The following is a 20,807-nucleotide window of genomic DNA, read 5'->3' as shown; positions in this document are numbered from 1 at the left end:
GGATGGGACAGATCTTGCCTCACAGACTCAGAAGGAATCACCCCTGCCCACTTTTTTGGGGGGCGGGGGGTGTTGTTCTGTAAGGTGTTTGGGGATCTTAGTTCCCTGACCAGGGATTGAACCCATGCCCCCTGCAGTGGACTGAGTCATAACCACTGGCCCACAAGGGAATTCCCGATCTTCCAACATCTTTTTAATATTTTATTTATGTTTATTTTGTTGCACCAAATCTTTAATTGTGGCATGTGGGATCTAGTGCCCTGACCAGGGATCAAACCGAGGCCTTCTGCATTGGGAGCATGGAGACTTAGCCACTGGACCAGGGGAGCCCTCCAACCTTGCCAACACCCTGCTCTTGGACCTCTGGCTTCCAGAAGTGTGAGACAGCACAGTTCTATTGCTGAAGCCCTAGTATTTGTGTGCTCAGTCATGTCTGACTCTCTGTGACCCCATGGTCTATAGCCCACCAGGCTCCTCTGTCCATGGGATTTCCCAGGCAGGAATACTGGGGTGGGTTGCCATTTCCTTCTCCATGGGATTTCCCGACCCAGAGATCGAACCTGCGTCTCTTGCATCTCCTGCACTGGCAGGTGGATTCTTTACCACAGAGCCAGCTGGGAAGCCCCTCCTAGTCTGTTGTGCTTTATGGCAGCCCAGGAAACACACACATTTTATGCCCTGATTATTACAAAGCACATTCTAGACCCCAGGTTATTTTTTCTGATGACTTTTTCCATCCTTGATCTGGCTAAGGGATTCCAGTGTGGGGTAACAGGTTCTGACTGCTTTCTTCACTGTTTCCTGATGGCCATGTTGTGGACAACTGAGCCCCATTAAACACGGGAAGACAACACCATACGAGGCTGGGTGCTGTCAGGACAACCGATGTGTCTTTCTTGGGGCCTCGATGTCCCTGCAGAGCTAGTGAGAGGCACAGGCAAAAGCTGGTAATGGTTTGGGTTTAGCCCAGCATTTTCCACCCAGCCTCTGTACCCCTTCCTACTACTGGCTCCAAATAGCTTTATCTTTTTAAAATATTTTAAAAATTGAAACAGTTGATTTACAATGCTGTGTTAGTTTCAGGTGTATAGCAAAGTGGTTCAGCTATACATGCACATATGTGGGATCTTAGTTCCCCAACCAGGGGTTGAACTTGCACCCCCTGTATTGGAACCTCAGAGTCTGACAGCCAGGGAAGTCCCAGATTTTTCTTTCTCCCTCAGTCAAATCTGAAACTTTAAGGATCACAATTTTTGTTCACTGAGGACATTCAAAGATTGTGTTGTGAGCTCTCAAGGGACTCCTGAGAGGCATTCCAGAGATGTTTTCGGTGGCGGGCTGCCCAGTCGATGGGTCTCTTTGGCCGCCTGGGTAGGCCTGCAGGTCAGATGGCAGTTTCAGCCAACTTTAAAGAAACTGACCACATTATTCTGTAGTCTGTGTTGTGACTATTAAAGAGATAATAACTTGGGGATGGGGGACAGATAACATTAGCAGACTCAAGAATCAGTATGTCAGCCTGGTGTTTTTAAAAAATGTTTATTTGCACATTTACTGACCACGTTGATCCTGACTCCGTGTTTAGGGAAAATCCCTGTGATGGAACCCCCAGTTTCCACATTGTACCCATTTGGAGACTCAGGCCCACAGCTGGATGGACAGATGGTAATAAATGGGACCACAAGCCCAATCAAGGATACAAGCACTTGGTCAGAGTGCCTGGGATTGGGAGGCAGCACCAGTGGGTTCTCAGAGGTGGCTGCTTCTCTGCTGCATGCTCCCCGAGGCTGACTCACCCAGCAAAGTTGATCCTGGGTCATTTCTACAAATGGGGTCTTGAGGCAGCCAGGTACCTAGGGATGCCCAGCACCAGGGAAGGCACCGAATGGAATTATTGACAAAACGGCAATCAGCTGCTGTGCTTCCCGTCTTTGATTACAAAATAAAATTTATCTTACACGAGAGACGTGGGTCTCTGGCGAGCTGCCCTCTTCCCAGTATTGACGCCTGCTTGGCTGCTCTCTGTGTGCGGCCTCAGCCTCCCACCGGGACCAGGGGGCCTGGGATGGGGAGGCATCTTCCAAGCCTGCCCAGGGCTTGGGCTGGCTCAGAGCAGGAAGGAGGGCGGTCTGTGTGTCCTGGGGGGCGTGGGGTTGGGACTCAGGGGAAGTCTCGGTAGGGCAGGCGGAAGGGGTAGAGGGGCGTGTAACGTGAGTCATGCCAGAGCAGCTTCTCTTCCAGGAAGGCGACCGTGGGCAGGGTCAGGACCAGGGTCTGGTGTTTGAGCATGCTGTGCACGTTCAGGCCTGGGGGGGTGAGGGGAGAGGGGGGCACAGTTAGGACCAGCCCCCCCCTTCCCCAGCAGAGACACCGCAGTCTAGTGTAGGGTCCTGAGCCTGGCAGCCTGGGTTCAAACCCTGGCTCAGCTGCTCAGCCCTGGCGAGACCCTGGGCAAGGGGTGGTCCTCAGCTCGTCAACCTCAACCAAAACATCCAGAGTACCCCGACTCTGCCCTGTGCCAGTCAAGGGTTCCCACCTACGTTCCCATTGGGGAGACAGATGATAAACAGAGCAGATGAATAAACACGATGTACTGAGGAGGGTCCATGTGGCTGCAGGGCGTGATGAGGGAGGGAGGGGAGGGGAGGGGAGGGGAGGGGAGAGCTGGGGAGAGGAGGGCAGGTGGTGCAGGATCTGTGGGCCTCCAGATAAGTCAGGCTTTTACCATGAGGAAGTGGGAGCCCTGGAGGGTGGTGGGCAGAGAAGAGACAGGATCTTAGTCAGGTGTTCGGGCGCCCTCTGGTGGCTGTAAGCGGGACTGGGAGGGGGATGCGAGATCAGGACAGATGATGGCAGTTAGCAGGTGCCTGGGACCAGGGCAGAGGCGACAGAGTGGGAGACGCTGGGGGCTGGCCCAGGGTGGTGAGAAGCTGTTGGATCCTGGACACGTTCATAGACAGAGCTGACAGGGTGGGCTAACAGACTGGAGTGGAGGAAGGAGGTCTTATGCGCCGCGATGACTATGAGACCCCCATGTGCCGCTGTCTAGGAGGCAGCTGGGCCCGCAATCAGGAGGCCAAGAGAGGGCTCTGGGGAGTAGTCAACCCATCGATGGGTGGGGGGACCTGCTCAGGGCAGCTCTGATCCTGTGTGTCCGAGTGAGGAGCCGGTAGGAGCAGCCAGGGGGCCCTCAGACTCACTCCACCCCGGCACTGAAACCCAAGCTTGGACTGACGTGACCTCAGAGCATTTCTTTAAGAAAGACATCATTCTCCCAGGGCTGGGCCAACTGGGGGGGTTGAGGGGGGCTGTCACTGCCCAGGGCCACTCGGTGATTGAGTTATAGATACAGGATGTGAACTGGCCCAAGGCCCTTTGCTCACCGACAGCTGGGACCAGGTTGAAGGTCTTGAGCCCGGATGTGGCTTCTACGACGTTCTGGGGCATGTCCTCGTGTTCTCTGAAATAGAGGCCAGGAGGTGAGCCCTGCCAAGGACGGAGCCCGCCACCCCCCTGCCCCCGCCTGGTGCAGCCCCCTCACAAGTCTACAAAAAGGACAGAGTCGCCCCAGCGGCGGTAGCGGGCCAGCTCCATCAGGTACTGGGGGTCTGCGGTGGGCAACTCCAGGGAATCCACGATGTGCAGGTCGTCCTGGTGGGAGGAAAGGATGGGTTGAGTCTCCTACCGCACCCACTGGGAGCCACTTAGGCCCCCCTGCAGCTACTCAGGCTCCCCACACCCCCACAGGCCAGATCCCAGGACACAGTGGCTCCCGGCAGGATAGGTGCTGTTACCTGGGCCAGCTTGACGGTCAGCGCCACTTTGAGCCCTTGCACCCGCACTTTCATGGGCAGCATATAGTAGTAGCTCGTGGGGCCCCGGGGGCCATGGGCGACACCTCCTGCAGGGGCAGAGGGATGTGTGAATGGGTGAAGGCCCTAGCTGGGCTCAGAGGTCAGAAATCTGCCCCAGTGGTGGGCCAGAGGTGGGAGGAGGGAGGCTGCTGGCAGCCAGGCTGAAGTGCAGCAAAGAGGGTGGGGGTGTCGGGGAGGGATGGGGAGGGGAGGATGATCAGGCGCCACCTGGGACAGGTAACTTCGCCTCAGAGGGGCCTGCTGTCCTCAGCCATCAATCCTTGAGTGAGGACAGTTCTACTCGAGTGCTCCCCCTGCTGGGCCCTGGGATGTAGCAGGGGACCTGACAGGATCCCTGTCTCGTTCATATTCAGACAGAGGCTTGATCGCAGGGGGAAATCAGGGCTGTGTGGGGCAGCACAAGGGGATTCAGGGGGTGGGGGGGACGCCCAGAGGACCATGGAGGGCTTCCTGGAGGAGGCATGGCCCAAACACAAGGGAAAGTGAAAGTTGCTCAGTCGTGTCCTACTCTGCGACTCCACAGTCCATGGAATTCTCCAGGCCAGGATACTGGAGTGGGTGGTCGTTCCCTTCTCCAGGGGATCTTCCCAACCCAGGCAAGGCTGACAGAAATTGGCCAGGCAAATGGAAGATGACTGAGTCAGCTCTATTTGGTCAGGAAGGCGTGGAAGGGACAGGGGGTAGAGGGGGTCTGCAGCCACCAGGGCCTGGAAGGGCCAAGATGAGGGGCTCAGACTTAACACAGGAGCTAGGAGGCTTGGGAAGATCCCTCTGGGTGCTGTGTGAAGTGTGAGCCAGGAGAGGTGAGCTGGGAGGTGGGGTAGAAAGGGGCTGTGGCCACGGCCTGATGAGAGATTGAGGCCAGAGCTGCGGGGACTTGCAGTGAAGTGCGAGTCTCGCCAACCTCTGACCACACACGTGTGGGCAGACCTGCTCACCTCCTCGCCAGATTGGGGAGCGGATGCTGCCGTGTCTGGCGCGCCCACTGCCTTTTTGCTGCCAGGGCTTCCGGCCACCTCCCCGCACCTCGGCCCTGGTCTTGGTCTTGGCGTAGCTCTGTGGGCACAGAGTGAGGAGAGAGTCAGGTTCACAAGGCAGAGGCCATCGCAGCCGAAAGGCACCAGGCCCACGGACAGGGCTGTGAGCTGGGAGGACCGGCCTGCTGCTGGGGGGGCTGGAGAGGAGGCAGAGACTGGGGCTCCATCAGGACAAGCAGAGTGCTTTGGGAGGGAGGGAGGGATAAAGAAGTCAAGAGCGCCCTCCTCCACTCCAGAACGTCGGCCCCAGAAGGGCAGGGGCACTGCTGCCTGGCACACAGTAGGTGCTTCGTATTTTTTGAACGATTTCCATGTGGTTGTAATAAAAGGAAGGTAAGGGCTTCCCTGGTGGGTCAGTGGATAAGAATCCATCTTGCAATGCAAGGGACACTGGTTCAATTCATGGTCCCGGCAGATCCCACAAGCCTTGGGACAACTAAGCTTGTGTGCCCCAACAACTGAAGCCCACCCCCCGCTAGAGTCCATGCTCAGAAAGAAGTGAAGCCACTGCAATGAGAAGCTGGTACACCACAACAAAGATTAGCCCCTGTTCGCAGAAACTAGCGAAAGCCGGCGTGCAACAATGAAGACCCAGCACAGCAGAAAATAAAATAAATAAATAAATATGTGTTGTTTTTTTTAACAAAGAAAGAAGAAAACAACCTAATTAAAAAAAAAAAAAAGGAAGGTAGGGGAATTTCCTGGCAGTCCAGTGATTAGGACTCTGTGCAGGGAGCCTGGGTTCAATCCCTGGTTTAGAAACTAAGATCCCACAAGCCATGTGGCCAAAAAAATAAGAATAAAATAAAATTTAAAAAATGAAAGGAAGGTGGGATATGGAGAAAGATGTGGGGGTTAGAATCAGGGAGAGGTGTGGGATGGGGGATCCTGTGAGGCTTCCAATGCCAGGCTAATGACTTCATTCCCAGGGCCATGGGGAGCCAGGCAGGGCTCACAAGACTTGAGGTGGGCATGTGAAAGGCAGGGACCCTGACTGAGAACAGCATCTGCCATGCTCTTGGCACAAAATCCAAACACCCCACGTTGCCCCGGCTGACCTCCAGGGCCACCCTGGGCTCCCTCTGATCCCACAGGCCTTTGCCCGTGCGGCTCCCTCTCCCTCCATGCCAGCCCCACTGCTCCCTCTACCAACTAAGCTCCTATCACACAGCTGAGGTTAAATGCCCCTTTCTTCTGAGACGACGTCCCTAATGATGCATTTACAGGCAAGACTGTTTGACTCCCATTCTCCTTTTCTGACTAGACTGGGAGCTTCATGAGGGCAGGGACCTTGCCTGTTGTGTCCCCTAGCACAATGGCCAGTACACAGTGGGTGTTCAGAAAATGCCTAGCGGGAATTCCCTGGTGGTCCAGTGGCTAAGAATCCTTAGGAGCCTGGGTGGGGGGGCTACAGTCCATGGGGTCACAAAGAGTTGGACACAACTGAGCACACAGGCACAGACTAGGGCTTCGACAATAGAACTGTACTGTCTCACACTTCTGGAAGCCAGAGATCCAAGATCAAGATGATAGCAGGGTTAGAGGACTCCCCTGGAGGTCCAGTGGCCAAGCCTCCGTGCTTCCCGTGCAGGGGGCCTGGGTTCCATCCCTGGGCAGGGAACTGGATCCCACATGCCACAGGAAAGACCCACAGCAGCCCAACAAATAAATAAAGGTATGAGTATAATCAGTAATACATAAAAATAAATCTTAAAAAAAAAAATTCTCAGTGCTCACATTTAAGAAAAACGAAAATGGCCCACTGGGCAATGGTTCAGGAGAGAGAAAATGGGGCCTGAGCCAGCCATCCAGAGAAGACACAGCAGGGCCTTCCTCTGCCTCTGCCTCACCCCGCCCGCCCTGCCCGGGGCACTCACAATTCTCTTGAAGTTCTTCTGCCAGATGGCGACCTGATGCAGGATGTCCAGCCTGCGAAGGAAGGAGATATAAGAGGGCTGCGTGCACTTAAAACCCTTCCCGCTCCATGAGATGGAAACCCGGGCTCCCCCCCTCCACTTCCAGGGCCCTGTGTGGTCTGCTCCAGTCCCTCTCTGGGCCCATCTTGCACCTCCTCCTGCCCTACTCCATGTCCGTTCTGTCACTTCTTTACAGACTAGCTTGCCTCTCTAACCCTACGCTGTCCCGTACAGTGGAAGGCCATATGTCCAGCTACTGAAGCCCTAAAAGGTGGCCAGGGCCACACGACAGTATGTCATATTTTTAAAAAAATAATCATTTTGGGTTTCCCTGATGGTTCAGTGGTAAAGAATCTGCTGGCCAATGTATGTTCGATCCCTAAGAGGGGAAGATCCCACATGCCTAGGAGCAACTAAGCTCGTGGGCCACAACTACTGAGCCTGTGCTCTAGGGCCCAGGGCCCACAAGTACGGAAGCCTGGGTGCCCTAGAGCCCGTGCTCTGCAACAAGAGAAGCCACTGCAATGAGAAGCCCCTGCTCGCCACAACTAGAGAAAAGTCCATGTGGCATTGAAGACCCAGAGCAGCCAAAAATAAACAAATCAAATTTCAAAAATGTATTTAATTGGCTGCATCAGGTGTTAGTTGTGGCAGGTGGGATCTTTAGTTTTGGCATGTGAACTCTGAGTTGTGGCATAAAGGATCTAGTTCCCTGCCCAGGGATCCAACCTGGGCCCCCTGCACTGGGAGTGCAGAGTCTTAGCCACCAGGGAAGTCCCAACATTTTAGACTTATCAGGCCAAATGAAATATATTACTGAAATCAATCTTACTTGTCTCTTGCCATTTGAAAGAAAATGTGGCTACTGGAAGAACTGAAATTACACCTGGGGCTCGCATTGGACAGGGGTGCCAGGCTGGTGTGCCAAAGGTTGGCAAACTATGGTTTGGTTCAGTTCAGTTGCTCAGTCTCTTTGCAACCCCATGGACTGCAGTATGCCAGGCCTCCCTGTCCATCACCAACTCCCAGAGCCTACTCAAACTCTTGTCCATTGCATCGGTAATGCCATCCAACCATCTCATCCTCTGTCATCCTCTTCTCCTGCCTTCAATCTTTCCCAGCATCAGGGTCTCTTCAAATGAGTCAGTTCTTCACATGAGGTGGCCAAAGTATTGGAGTTTCAGCATCAGTCCTTTCAGTGAATATTCAGGATTGATTTCCTTTAGGATAGACTGGTTGGATCTCCTTGCAGTCCAAGGGACTCTCAAGAGTCTTCCCCAACACCACAATTCCAAAGCAGCAATTCTTCGGCGCTCAGCTTTCTTTATAGTCCAACTCTCACATCCATACATGACTACTGGAAAAACCATAGCTCTGACTAGATGGACCTTTGTTGGTAAAGTAATGTCTGTACTTTTAACATGCTGTCTAGGTTGGTCATAGCTTTTCTTCTAAGAAGCAAGCATCTTTTCATTTCATGGCTGCAGTCACCATCTGCAGTGATTTTGGAGCCCCCAAAAATAAAGTCTCTCACTGTTTCCCCATCTATTTACCATGAAGTGATGGGACTGGATGCCATGATCTTAGTTTTCTGAACATTGAGTTTTAAGTCAACTTTTTCACTCTCCTCTTTCACTTTCATCAGGAGGCTCTTTAGGTATTCTTTGCTTTCTGCCATAAGGGTGGTGTCATCTGCATATCTGAGGTTATTGATATTTCTCCCAGCAATCTTGATTCCAGCTTGTCCTTCATCCAGCCCGGCATTTTGAATGACGTATTTTATGATTAGAAAGGCCAAGTCTGGCCTGCTGCCTGTTTTTGTAAATATGCTTGACTAGAACACAGCCACGCTCATCCACTTACTCATTGTGTACGGCTGCTTTTGTACTGCATCAGCAAAGATGAGTAGTTACCATGGAGACATTACAGCCTTCAAAGCCTATAATATTTACTCCCTAGCTCTTTACAGAAGTTTGCTGTCCCAGCTCTAGACTGGGAGCAGCATCAGCAACCTCAGTGCTCATTCACTGCTATATCCCTGACACCCAGAATGGAATTGGGCACCTGGTAAGCACTTCCTAAGTATTTACAGAATAAATAAAATGCTTTCTCTTTTTTTTGACCTCGCAGCATATGGGATCTTATTTCCCCAACCAGTGATGGAACCCATGCCCCCTCCAGTGGGAGCTCAGAGTCTTAACCACCAGGGAAGTCCCAAAATACATTGTTTTTAAATTTTTTTTCTTTGGTCACCCCTTAGCAGATTGGGATTCTGTAAAAACAGGGGACAAGCCATACAAACAACATTATAGTAATAAATCAACAGCAGTTATTATCTGCCAGACACAGTAGACATGAGACATCAAACTCCTTTGCAAGCGAAAACTTAGTCCTGGGAGTTGGCCCATATACTGTTGAGTATATAGTTTACAAGGTATGTGACCATAGGCAGATTTCTTAACTTGACTGCACTGTTTCTTTAGCTACAAAATAAGAATAAAAAAATAATAAAAAGAAAAATAATAATAATAAAAAGGAATTCCCTGGTAGCCCAATGGTTAGGACTTTGCACTTTCACTATGGAGGGCCTGGGCTCACTCCCTGCTCAGTGGACTAACAGCCCACAAGCCACATGGCCAAAAAAAATGAAAATAAAATCAAAATGCAAACAGGCTGTGCCAGACACACAGTAAGGACTTAACCACTGTTAGTGCCCATTTTTGCAAAAACCAATAACAGCAACAATAATCAACATTTCTATAGACCATATTATGGGCCAGAATTATCTCATTTAATTTCTTAAGGTTTGACAGAATGGAGACATTGAAGCACAGGGAGAAGGTAGGATTCCAATCCGGTCACTCGGGATACAGAGTCCTGTGCCCTTAACCCATAAAGAAAGTTACCTCTCAACCCTCACCTTCACACAACTCTGAAGCAAGAAAAACCATCATTCCCTTTTGACAGCTGGAGAAAATGAGGCTCGAACCCAGGTCATCCTGATTCCTAAACCCCCGATCCTCGTCCCTCGGCCACCCAGTTCACCATTTCAGCTCCCACTAACCTGGGCGCCGTGGAGAAAACGTCTGGGTGCAGCTCGGTCAGACCCACGCGCTCCTGCTCATAGCCCCGCAGAGATTCAACCCAGGCCTGCACGGGACGCCGGTGCAGGGGTACCGGGAGCTCGCACCTGCGCAGCACGGGTGCCTGGGGACCTGGAACGATTGGGAAGTCAGGAGTAAGGATCAGAGTTCCCAGTCGCCACCCTTCCTGGGGTGACCAGTAACCTCACCTGCGCTCGCCAAGGGTTCTGGTTTCTCTGCCGGCTGCACTGCCTCTTCTGCCAGCGCGCTCAGGCCCTGTAAACGGTGGGCGGGAATGAGAGAGAAACCCCCGGGCCCTCCAACTTTTATCCTCCGACCCCGCCCTCCGTCCCCGGCCTCACCCGGCAGCCCCTGGGCCGAAGCCAGGCCCGGGCCCCCGCCCGGACTAGCTGCAGCATCTTCGCGAAAGCTCTCCACACTTGGAGAGGTCAAGGCTTCCTCTGGAGTCTCGAGACGCCTCGAGATGACGTCACTCCCGCGACACCGCCTGCTGGGCTTGTTTTCGGCGTAGGAAAGCGGGGCATGCAAGATCGAGGACCGCGGGGATCGCATCAGCGTGCCCCTACCTCCGCCCCAAGACTAACCCCCAAACCCCAATTTTCTCTGCAGGCCTAAGAACCCTCGGCAACTCCGCGAGAGCAAGCTCACATTGAGAAACCCCGCCCCTCCTTCGGTCCCGCCCCCAAAGAGCCTGAGGGAATCCAGCCAATGAAACCTCCCTACTCAAAGGACACGCTCCTCATTCAGCCAATGAGCTGTTAAGTGTGAAAAAAAAAAAGTTCTGGGGCGGGCACTAAAGGAAAAGGGCCAATAGTTGTTAGGCTTTTATGTCGGCCACGCCCTCTAGATCCCGCCCCATTGGGGCCCCGAAGACTCTAAGCTATGGTTTCTGCAGGAACGTGGATTTTTGTTAGTTTAAATGCAGGGCTTTATCTCCCGCAGAAAGCCCTCAGGATAGGACCTGGCGGATAGATCCCCAGGGTATGTCCCCTTTCAATGCCTCAGGTTAGGGATGTGTCTCCCTCATCTCCTTGGCCAAGATGTCGCGTCTCATACAGCCCGAGTTCTCGGAGAGCACAGTGGGAACTCCGCAGATCCTAGCTTGCTCTCTCGTCCCCCCTCACAATAGAAATCCAAATGCTCATTTTAAAAAGTAATTTTAGGGACTTCCCTGCTGGCCCAGTGGTTAAGACTCTGAGCTCCCAATGCAGGGGGCCAGGTCAGGGAACTAGATCCCACATGCTGCATCTAAGACCTGGTGCAACTAAATAAAAAATAAATAAATAAATAAGATAATAATAATTTTATTCATTTATTTGTTTATTTAGGCTAGTTCTTCCTTGGTGCACTAGCTTTTCTCTAGTTTTGGGCCATGGGTTTCTAAATGCAGTGGCTTTTTTGCCGAGCACGGAGCTCTAGGCAAGTGGGCTTCAGTAGTTGGGTACGTGGACTCAGTATTTGCGGCATCTGGGGTCTAGAGCACAGGCTCAATAGTTTTGGCTCACAGGCTTAGTTGCTCCGGGGCATGTGGGATCCTTCGCGACCAGGTATTGAACTCGTGTTTCCTGCATCGCAAGGCCGATTCTTTACCACTACTGAGCCACCAGAGAAGCCCCAAATGTTCCTTTTCTAGGTTCTTTGCCACGTTCCCCGTCGGGCCTCCAGGCGGCGCCACGAACACATAGCAGCCTTTCTTGCCGGGCTAGACCTGAGCATTTGGCTGCCAGCGCGATTTGAACCGAGTTCAGCGGCTGAGAACGTGTTCTCCGAGACAAATTCAGTGTACTCATCTGGAAGATGGGGAGGTTGTAAGATTCGATGAAATGATTGAGGCAAAGCATGTCATGTGTGAAACATGCAGAGCATTATTATATTATTGTTATTAATTGAAGGTGAGTTTTGTCATCAAATCAACACAAGAACCAAGGCAGGGAAAGGGGTCGGCGCTGGCGGACCGGAATGCTGTGCTAAAGATGTAAGACATTGTTTCTTTTCCTTTTTAAATTTTCATCTGATATATGACATATGGATATTTTCGTGAAGTATTAATGAAATTTCATTTTGTACTCTACTCTTGTAAGAACTGTGAATGTGTTTTAAACTTCTCACACTTTGCAGTTTCAAAAGGTCTTTTAAATCCTTTATTTTGTACAGTCTTGTTTATTCACTTTATGTTTGTATAATTCACACACCTAGTAAAGAAAATTTCAAAAACTGCAAAAAGAAAACTAGAGTGAATGAAAAATCTGTCTCCTCCAACCTCTGTTCCCTGCCGGGCCCCGCCCCACACCCCTTTCCTTTCCCAGAATCCTCCGCCACAACCAGCTGTGTCTCTTCTCCGAGAACCAGTTTATTATTTCACAGGCAGCTTTTCCAAGTCTGTCCTGGGCAAGAGAATTTAGATTTTATGTGGTGAAGGATGGAACGGCACTTAGTTGCTTAATGATTTAGTGGGCACCTACTGTGTACCGCTGGGGTAAATCCAACAGACACCCTTGAAATACTCACAGCTCAGTGCAGAAGGTTGAGAGATCAGAATGGGGGAGGGAGGTCTATAGAGTCTCTGAGAGTCCAGGGGAGGAACACCTAACCCGTGGGGGCAGGAGTCTCACAGGCGACTTCTCTGAAGCTGTAACCTGAGAGCTAAGGCTTAAAGTTCCATCAGGAGTTTGTCCAAAGGAGAAAATGTGATCCAGGCTGAGGAAATAGCAGTTGCAAAGGGCAGAAGTCGGGGGGGGGGGGGGGGGGGGAGGTGAGGGGTGAGGGTTGGGGGGGTGGTGGCTGGACATTCCTAATGGCCACAGGCTTTGTTTATTGACTCATTCATTTCTGTTGACCCCACCTCAGGGCCTTTGCATTGTTGTCCCTTCAGCCTGGATCATATTTTTCTTTCTTTTTAAAGGCTTTTTTTTTTTTTTTTTGACGTGGACCGACTCAATGGTTATGAATTTGAGCAAACTCCAGCAGATAGTGAAGGGCAGGGGAGCCTGGCATGCTTCAGTCCATGGGGTCACAGTTAGACACGAATTAGCAACTGTGAACAATAGCAGTTTTTATTTTTTGCTTTTTATTAGTCGCTCAGTGATGTCGGACTCTTTGTGACCCCTTGGACTGTAGCCCACCAGGCTCCTCTGTCCATGGGATTCTCCAGGCAAGAATAATGGAATGGGTTGCCCTGCCCTGCTCCAGGGGATCTTCCCAAACGAGGATCTCCTGCATTGCAGGCAGATTCTTAACTGTCTGAGCTGCCAGGGAAGCCCTTATCCTGCCCTATTTTTTTTCCACCAGTATTTATCTTCTAATATCTTGTATAATTTCCTGGATTTTTTTAAATGTCTTTTGTCTCTCTTACCCATTAGAGGAGAAATTTTGTCTCCTTGGCAGAAATTTTGCTCTGTCTGGCCCCTGCAGCCAGTATAGTGCCTATAACACAGTAGGGATTCAATACATGTTTCTTTTTTAAACTTTTTTATTTTATATTCAAGGAGAGCTGATTAACGATGTTGTGATAAGTTTCAGGTGGACAGCAAAGGCACTCAGCTACACATATACAAGTATCCATTCTCCCCCTAGCTCCCCTTCCACCCAAGCTGCTGCATAACATTGAACAGAGTTCCCTGTGCTATACAGAAGATCCTTGTTGATTATCCATTTTAGTTTTTACTTATTTATTTTAGTTTTGCCTGGGCTGGGTCTTCGTTGCTGAACACAGGCTTTCTCTGGCTGTGAGACTGGGGACTGCCCTCTGTTTGTGGTGTGTGGGCCTCTCATAGCGGTGGAGCATTCGGGCTTCAGCAATTGCAGCATGTGGGCTCTAGAGAGCGGCCTCAGTAGTTGCGGTACACAGGCTTAGATGCTCCATGGCGTGTGGAATCTACCCAAACCAGGGATCGAACCCACGTCACCTGCATTGGCAGGTGGATTCTTATCCACTGTGCCACCAGGAAGTCTGGTTTTCCATTTTAAATGTAACAGTGTGTACCATGTCCATCCAAGACTCCCTAACTATCCTTCCCCCTCTTGAGTGAATCCCTTCATTCATCATCCTGATGCAGTCCTCAGTCACTCAGTCGTGCCCGACTCTTTGTGACCCCATGGACTATAGCCCACCAGGCTCCTCTGTCCATGGGGATTCTCCAGGCAAGAGTACTGGAGTGGCTTGCTGTGCCCTCCTCCAGGGGATCTTCCCAACCCAGGGGTCGAACCCAGGTCTCCCACATTGCAGGCAGTCTTTACTGTCTGAGTCACCAAGGAAGCCCTGATGCAGATGTATTACCAAAAGCAGAATCCTCTCTGTCTCTTGGGTCTCAGGATCTGTATCCCCCCTGAAGTCATGGGCAAATAAGGTATCCAATGAATGATTATCTACCCAATGATCCTGAAATCATATAGACACAAGTTGGAATCCAGGGGCCGCTGCTAACTGGTCTGTGTCCCTGGGCATGTGGTTAGCACTTTCAGAGTTCAGTCTCCTTACTGGGAGGTGGGACACCCACAACCTCTCCCCTGACTAGCTGTGTGGTTGATGAGTTCTCTTTCTTTCCATCCTCAGCCCCCACAATGTCTCCCCGCTCTGCACCACGGAGAGAGCCTGTAAATACCTGACTCAGATCACGTCCCTCCTCTGTTCAGAACCCTCTATGCCTCCTTTTTCATGCAGGGCAAAAGCCAAAGTCCCCACTGGAGCCCACAAGGCCCTGCGAGACCTGTCCCTACTTCTTCCCACTGTCCTCCTCTTCCCTCTGTGGTTTCCAGCGTGCTGGTTGTTCTAGGCTCCCTCCGTAGTGGGGGGCAGGGGGAACATTGTGGGGGCTGAGGATGGAAAGAAGGAAATCATCAATCATACAGCGTCATCAGGGGATCTTCCCAATCCAGGACTCAAACCTGCATCTCCCGCCTTGCAGGCTGGTTCTCTACCCACTGCTCCATCGGGAAAGCCCTCACCTCCTTCCAGTCTTTACTCAAATGTCACCTTCTCAGGTGACACTAGGTCTAAAAATCACGGTTCTGTTCCTACCCCACATATCTAATCTACCTTCCTCGTGTGATTGTTTCCTGAACTTTCACCACATCCTAACAGATGACATCATGTTCTTATTTGTCCTGCCTCTTGCCTGTCTCCTCCATGAGAACATCAGCTCCTAGACAACAGAGATCTTTGTTTCTTTCACTGTTGGATCCCTTTGCTAAGAAGGAGAAGGGTGCCAGGCACCCAGAAGGTTTCAATATATAGTAATTGAACGAATAGAATGTAGAGGAAGCAGTTTGCACATGGCACCCCCACTGGCATATTGATTGCAAGCCTTAATGAAAGGGGATAGTGACCTTCAGACCTGCACACCGAGAGGCTCAAAGTTTGACCATTTTGGTCCAAGCCTGAGTAGAGGTTGAAAGTCGAGGTGTCCAGCCCTCCCCTGTGGCTCAAAGGCTCAATTGTAGGTGACCTCTGTCCCCAGTGGGCCAGCATCAATCCTTGCAGACTGGAGAGGGTCTCTGCTGGCACCAGGCAGGATAGCAATTCCGTTGTTGTTCAGTCACTCAGTTTGGTCCAACTCCTTGCGACCTCATGGACTTCAGCATACCAGTCTCCTCTGTCCTCCACTATCTCAGAGTCTGCTCAAATTCATGTCCATTGAGTCAGTGATGCCATCTCACCATCTCATCCTCTGCCGCCCTCTTCTCCATTTGCCTTCAATCTTTCCCAGCATCAGAGCAATTTAGGGAGCATATATTGGAAACTGGAAGGTCCCCCAAGGTCTGGTCATTTCTAGCCTCCCATCGCTGTGCCAGGGATTTCACAAAGGCAAGAGGTCAAGGCTTGGATATTGGGGAGCAGCCTTAAGATGGAAGATGCAGGCCATGGGTGCAGGCTGGATTGGGGACTCTGACCTCTCAGGGGGAGTGTTTAAAGTATACCCCCATCAGCTGCCAACACAGCTGCTGTTTTGCAGCTCAGTTTGTGGGTAACGGCCAAGCAGGTGAGGAGGAGGAGTCTCCATGGAGGCTTTCTCCACTCCCCTCAACCCCTAGGGAAGGCCATGATTTGCATAGATGTTTCCATTTTCTTCAGTCCAAGTGGGTGTTTGGTGCAGAAAAAAAGGCTCAAAACCAGCCTCCCAGGTTTTGGCAGAGAGTCAGGCCCCCGCAGGGCACATGGGCTCTCTCCGCCTCAGTTTTCCTTCTGTAGAATGGAAAGTTGCCCTTTCCTCATTTGGTTTGTGTCAGCCTTGAGCCTGTGTACCCTCAGATCACCCACTCCCTGTTCTTTCCCTGCCCCATGGTTAAGGTCTGACCTCTGCATAGGATGGCCCCCTTTTTGCCCAGTGCTTTTTGCCCAGATTTAGTCAATGGCAGGGACTAAGGGTAGATTGGAGGGTGGGAGGATGGGACAAGTCAGAGTCATTCTCTCCATTTGCTTCCCACATCATCTCCCACTGGACATAGCCTCCCTCTTGGTCAATTTCTCATCAACATAACCAATCCTGGTATTAAATCCCATCTGTTTGAGATACTTCTATTTTCCTAAATTGACTCTGACTTATTTGAAAAGACCCTGATGCTGGGAAAGATTGAGGGTAGGAGGAGAAGGGGATGACAGAGGATGAGATGGTTGGATGGCATCACCGACTCAATGGACATGAGTCTGGGTAGGCTCCGAGAGTTGGTGATGGACAGGGAGGTCTGGCGTGCTGCAGTTCATGGGGTCACAAAGAGTTGGACACGACTGAGCAACTGAACTGAATTAATGCAAGGCAGTTGTGAAGGATTTTTAAGATACAATTAAAAAAAAAAAGATGGAGAAGGAAATGGCAACCCACTCCAGTATTCTTGCCTGGGAAATCCCATGAATAGAGAATCTGTCAGGCTACAGTCCATGAGGTTAAGAAAGTTGGACACAACTTAGTGACTAAATAAACTACATTTAGTACAAAATACTCAAATGGAAAAATCAGCAGGTTTATATCTTTATAAACCCAGTGCAATAAGCCAGAGATTCAAAAAATTCTTTTAAGTAATGTACTAATGGTTAATTAAGATTCATATCTCAGGTATTTTTCCTGGTTACATTTATAATTATATTTGGAAGGGGTTTTTTTAAGTACATTAAAATGTGAACTGCATTTAAAAAAAAAGAAATTCTTTTTTTGTAGTTCTGCAAATTTCCACAAACATATGTAGTTATATTACCACCACCACAATCAAACTATAAAAGGGTTCCATCACCAAAAAATTCCCCCATGCTTTTTTGTTGTCAACCCCTCCCTCCACCCTCAGCCCCTATATATCCCTGGTTGTTCATTGTCCGTATAGTTTGGCCTTTTCTGAAATAACATAGAAATGGAATCATACAGTATGCAGCTTTTTGTGTCTGCCTTCTTTCTCTCACCACAATGCATTTGAGATTCACCCATGTTGTTCTATACCCCTGCTTTCTTTTTTTTTTTTTTTTCCCCCCCTGCTTTCTTTTAATTACTTGGCTGCATCAGGTCTTAGTTGCGGGATTTGAGTTTGTTTTTTTTTTTTTTAATGGAACACTTCATGAATTTGCCTGTCACCCTTGCGCAGGGGCCATGCTAATCTCAGTATCATTCCAATTTTAGTATATGTGCTGCCAAAGTGAGCACCACATGTGAGGTCTTTAGTTGCAGCAGGCAAACTGTTAGCTGCTGCATGTGGGATCTAGTTCCCTGATCAGGGATCGAATCCAGGTCTCCCACATTGGGAGCCTGGAGTCTTAGCCACCAGACCTCCAGGGAAGTCCCACCACTATTTCCTTTGAGAACTTGAAGTTTCAAATATTATACTCCCGAGTGGTCTTCCACGTGAAGATAAACTGCAGCATGTCTATTCATTCCTTAAAGGAGTTGCTGTGAGCTTCTGATGGGTTGATATTTACACAGGACTTAGGACAGTAAACTGGCACATGATATATGTGTCAGCTGTTATTACTATGCTGGAGCGGGGCTGAAGTGGGCCCTGGGGGGTCCCCTCTCCCCTCACCGCACGTCTCCCTCATCTAGAAGAGAGAGCCGACCCCTCCCAGGCTCAACGGGCTGAAGCTCCATCTGGTGCCGACGTGGCAGGGGTGGCCTCCCCCAGCGGCCTCCCTACCCCATCCCTGAAGCTGAAAGTGGGCCTCGAGCCCATGGGTGGATGAAATGAGGCCACTGCAGCTCCACTGCTTGCCAAGATCAGCATCTGGAAAGCCTCTCTGCAGCTGGGCCCCTCCCCCCTCATGCTGGGGTGATGACGAGAAAGTTGGGACCTGTCTCAGACACTTCTCCTCCTGCCAAAACCTGAGAGCTGGGGGGTGGGGAGGACAGTGGAGGCCCAGGGTGGATCAAGGGACATTCTAGGCCTCATCCACATAGGGGAGTTCACAAAATTGGGGGTGGAGACTTCCCTAGTGGCCCAATGGCTAGGATTCCAGGCTCCCGATGCAGAGGACCTGGGTTCCATCCCTGTTCAGGGAACTAGACCCCCACATGCTGCCACTAAAAAATCCTGCAGGTGACTGCTAAAGACCCCATGTGCTGCAGCTAAGACCTGGTACAGCCCAAATAAATAGATAAGTATGTTTTTAAAAATTGGGGTAGGGTGGGATCAGAGGTCAGAGGGATTCCTTCACCTCTGGACTGTGGAGAAGAGCATTCTATACCTCACCAGTAGCTGATGTGGTCCTGAGCGATAACCACAGCCCTTCTGTTCCAAAGCACCAGGGCAGGGATGGGGCAGGGGTCGGGGGGCGGCGTTCACTGCATCAGGAGTGGGACAGGGACTTGGGATAAAAAGAAGAGCAGAGAGGGCTTTGGTTCAAATCCCACCACAACTGTGTGCCTCAATTTCCTCATCTTTAAAATGGGACGATGTGGAAAATGCAAAACTATGGGGACAGTGAAAAAAACCAATGGTTGTCGGTGATTAAGGATGAGGAGAGGGGAATGAATGGCCAGAGCACAGAGGATTTTTAGGGCAGTGAAACTATTCTGTATGATACTATAAGGGTGGATAGGTGCCATTATTTTTTCTTCCATTTTCCCCCCATTTTGTTTAGTCACTAAGTCGTATCTGACTCTTTTACAACTCCATGGACTGTAGCCCACCGGGCTCCTCTGTTGGTGGAATTTTCCAGGCAAGAATACTGGAGTGGGTTGCCATTTCCTTCTCCAGGGGATCTTTCTGACCCAGAGATCGGACCTGTACCTCCTGCATTGGCAGGTGGATTCTTTACCACTGAGCCACCAGGGACGCTCATGTATCACTACACATTTGACCAAACCCATAGAATGTACAACACTAACAGTGAACCCTCATGTACACAGGGACTTGGGGGGTGATAAAGATGTGTCTCTGTAGGTTCATCAGTGATAACAAATGTACTATTCTGGCGGGGGCGGGGGGCGGCTGTTGACAGTGGGGGAAGCTATGCATGTGAGAGGGGGTAGATGGGCCATTCTCTGTACTTTCTGCTCAATTTCCCTGTGAACCTAAGACTGTTCTAAAAAACTAAAGTCTAGGGACTTCCCTGGTGGTCCAATGGTTAAGTGCTTCCAATGCAAGGGGTGCAAGTTGGATCCCTGGTCTGGGAACTAAGACCCCATATGCCACTTGCTGCAGCCAAAATATGAAAGAAAAAGAAAGTCCATATAAAAAATGGAATTATGATGATAACAATAATACCCACCTCCTAGGCGTGGAGGACTCATGCAGCCGCACCCAACACAGTCTGTCTGTGTCTGTGAGCGTTAGCCATTAGTGTCGGTGGCCCTGTAATTAGTGAAGGCTGCTCCAAGCCTCTTCCTTTTCTTCTTTTTCCCTTGCTTGGGAGCTCAGCAAGAAAAGGGCCCCATTTCCTTCCTCTTCCACTGTTCTCTCACTCAGAGATTCCCCCCTCCCTGAGTCCCCGCCACAGGGAGGTTCCAGCTTTTCTCTTGACAACCCCCTCCCTGCCGCCCAGACGATCAGGGTGTCTACACAAATGGTTCCCAGTTCTCTAGCCTGTCCCCTCAGCTGACCTGGTGTAGATCTCATATGGCCACAGTAATGAGAGGTGGAGGGGGAGGCGGAAGTTGCTTGCGGGTGTAAGTGTGGGTCCCTGGGGACATCACCTTTGTCTAGGCTCCACGGTACCCCTAACAGACGGCCGGATGTATCTGCAGCCTTGATATTACCCACACACCCCCCCTCCTGCAGGTCCCTTGAGAGAATAGCAAACTGCTGAGCCAGCCAAGGCGAGCTGGGGAGGGGGGCACTTCCTCCCCAGTCTCAGGTCCTCACAGAGGGCTAAGATTTCCGCTCTGATAGCTCCCTGGTGAGGAGAGGACCTGGTTTTTCTTTGGGGTTTTTTTTTGTGTATGTGTACTTTGTCCTCTGTGGGTTGAACACCTGGTTTCTAGAATTTGCATGGCTGCACTTCACCTGGGCAGAGGATTCGGCGAGGTTTTGCTGAGGTTCCAAGTGGACCCCACCGTCTAGCCCCAAAGCTGAGTGGACACTGAAATCTGAGTCAGGAAAAGGAGCAAAGTCACTCTCTGGCTTTTTAAAATCTTCTCATCAAAGCCCTGCTACCTCCTGTGTTAGAACCGTTCGGTTTCTTCTGTCTCTTCCATTGGACTTTCAGTTTGGGACGGCAGAAACCAACAAGGTATCGCTAGGGCTAGCTCAGAGCATTCTCTGTTGCATTATATGAATATATATGCCACAGACATGTAACACTAATCTATTGACTCTCAATATTTATTTCCTTATTGATAACTTAAATATGTGTATTCTTAATATAAACATGACATGACATGTTGAATAAATAGCATGGATATGTTTATTGATGATGTTATTGTTGATTTATGTTATTGATACTATTTGTTATTACTATTA

At 50.5% G+C, this 20,807-nt stretch overlaps 1 protein-coding gene and 1 non-coding gene across 2 annotated transcripts; both read right to left on the bottom strand.

The window, feature by feature from the left end:
* Positions 1-1,523: 1,523 nt before the first annotated feature.
* On the bottom strand, positions 1,524-10,580 carry MRPL4 (mitochondrial ribosomal protein L4). The gene is made up of 9 exons (XM_061150270.1): positions 10,274-10,580; positions 10,121-10,187; positions 9,893-10,043; positions 6,790-6,841; positions 4,814-4,931; positions 3,795-3,901; positions 3,542-3,651; positions 3,384-3,460; positions 1,524-2,306 (listed from the first exon to the last, which is right to left on the bottom strand). The coding sequence occupies exons 1-9, from the start codon at positions 10,328-10,330 to the stop codon at positions 2,161-2,163; spliced, it is 885 nt and encodes a 294-aa protein (XP_061006253.1). The 5' UTR covers positions 10,331-10,580; the 3' UTR covers positions 1,524-2,160.
* Positions 10,581-17,453: 6,873 nt separating this feature from the next.
* On the bottom strand, positions 17,454-17,557 carry LOC133062986 (U6 spliceosomal RNA). The gene has a single exon (XR_009694304.1). It is a non-coding gene; the product is annotated as a U6 spliceosomal RNA (small nuclear RNA).
* Between the last annotated feature and the right edge of the window lie 3,250 nt (positions 17,558-20,807).

This window comes from Dama dama, chromosome 9, assembly GCF_033118175.1.
Source record: "Dama dama isolate Ldn47 chromosome 9, ASM3311817v1, whole genome shotgun sequence".
In the NCBI taxonomy this organism is placed as follows: domain Eukaryota; kingdom Metazoa; phylum Chordata; class Mammalia; order Artiodactyla; family Cervidae; genus Dama; species Dama dama.
This window is presented reverse-complemented; position numbering and strand designations above follow the sequence as displayed.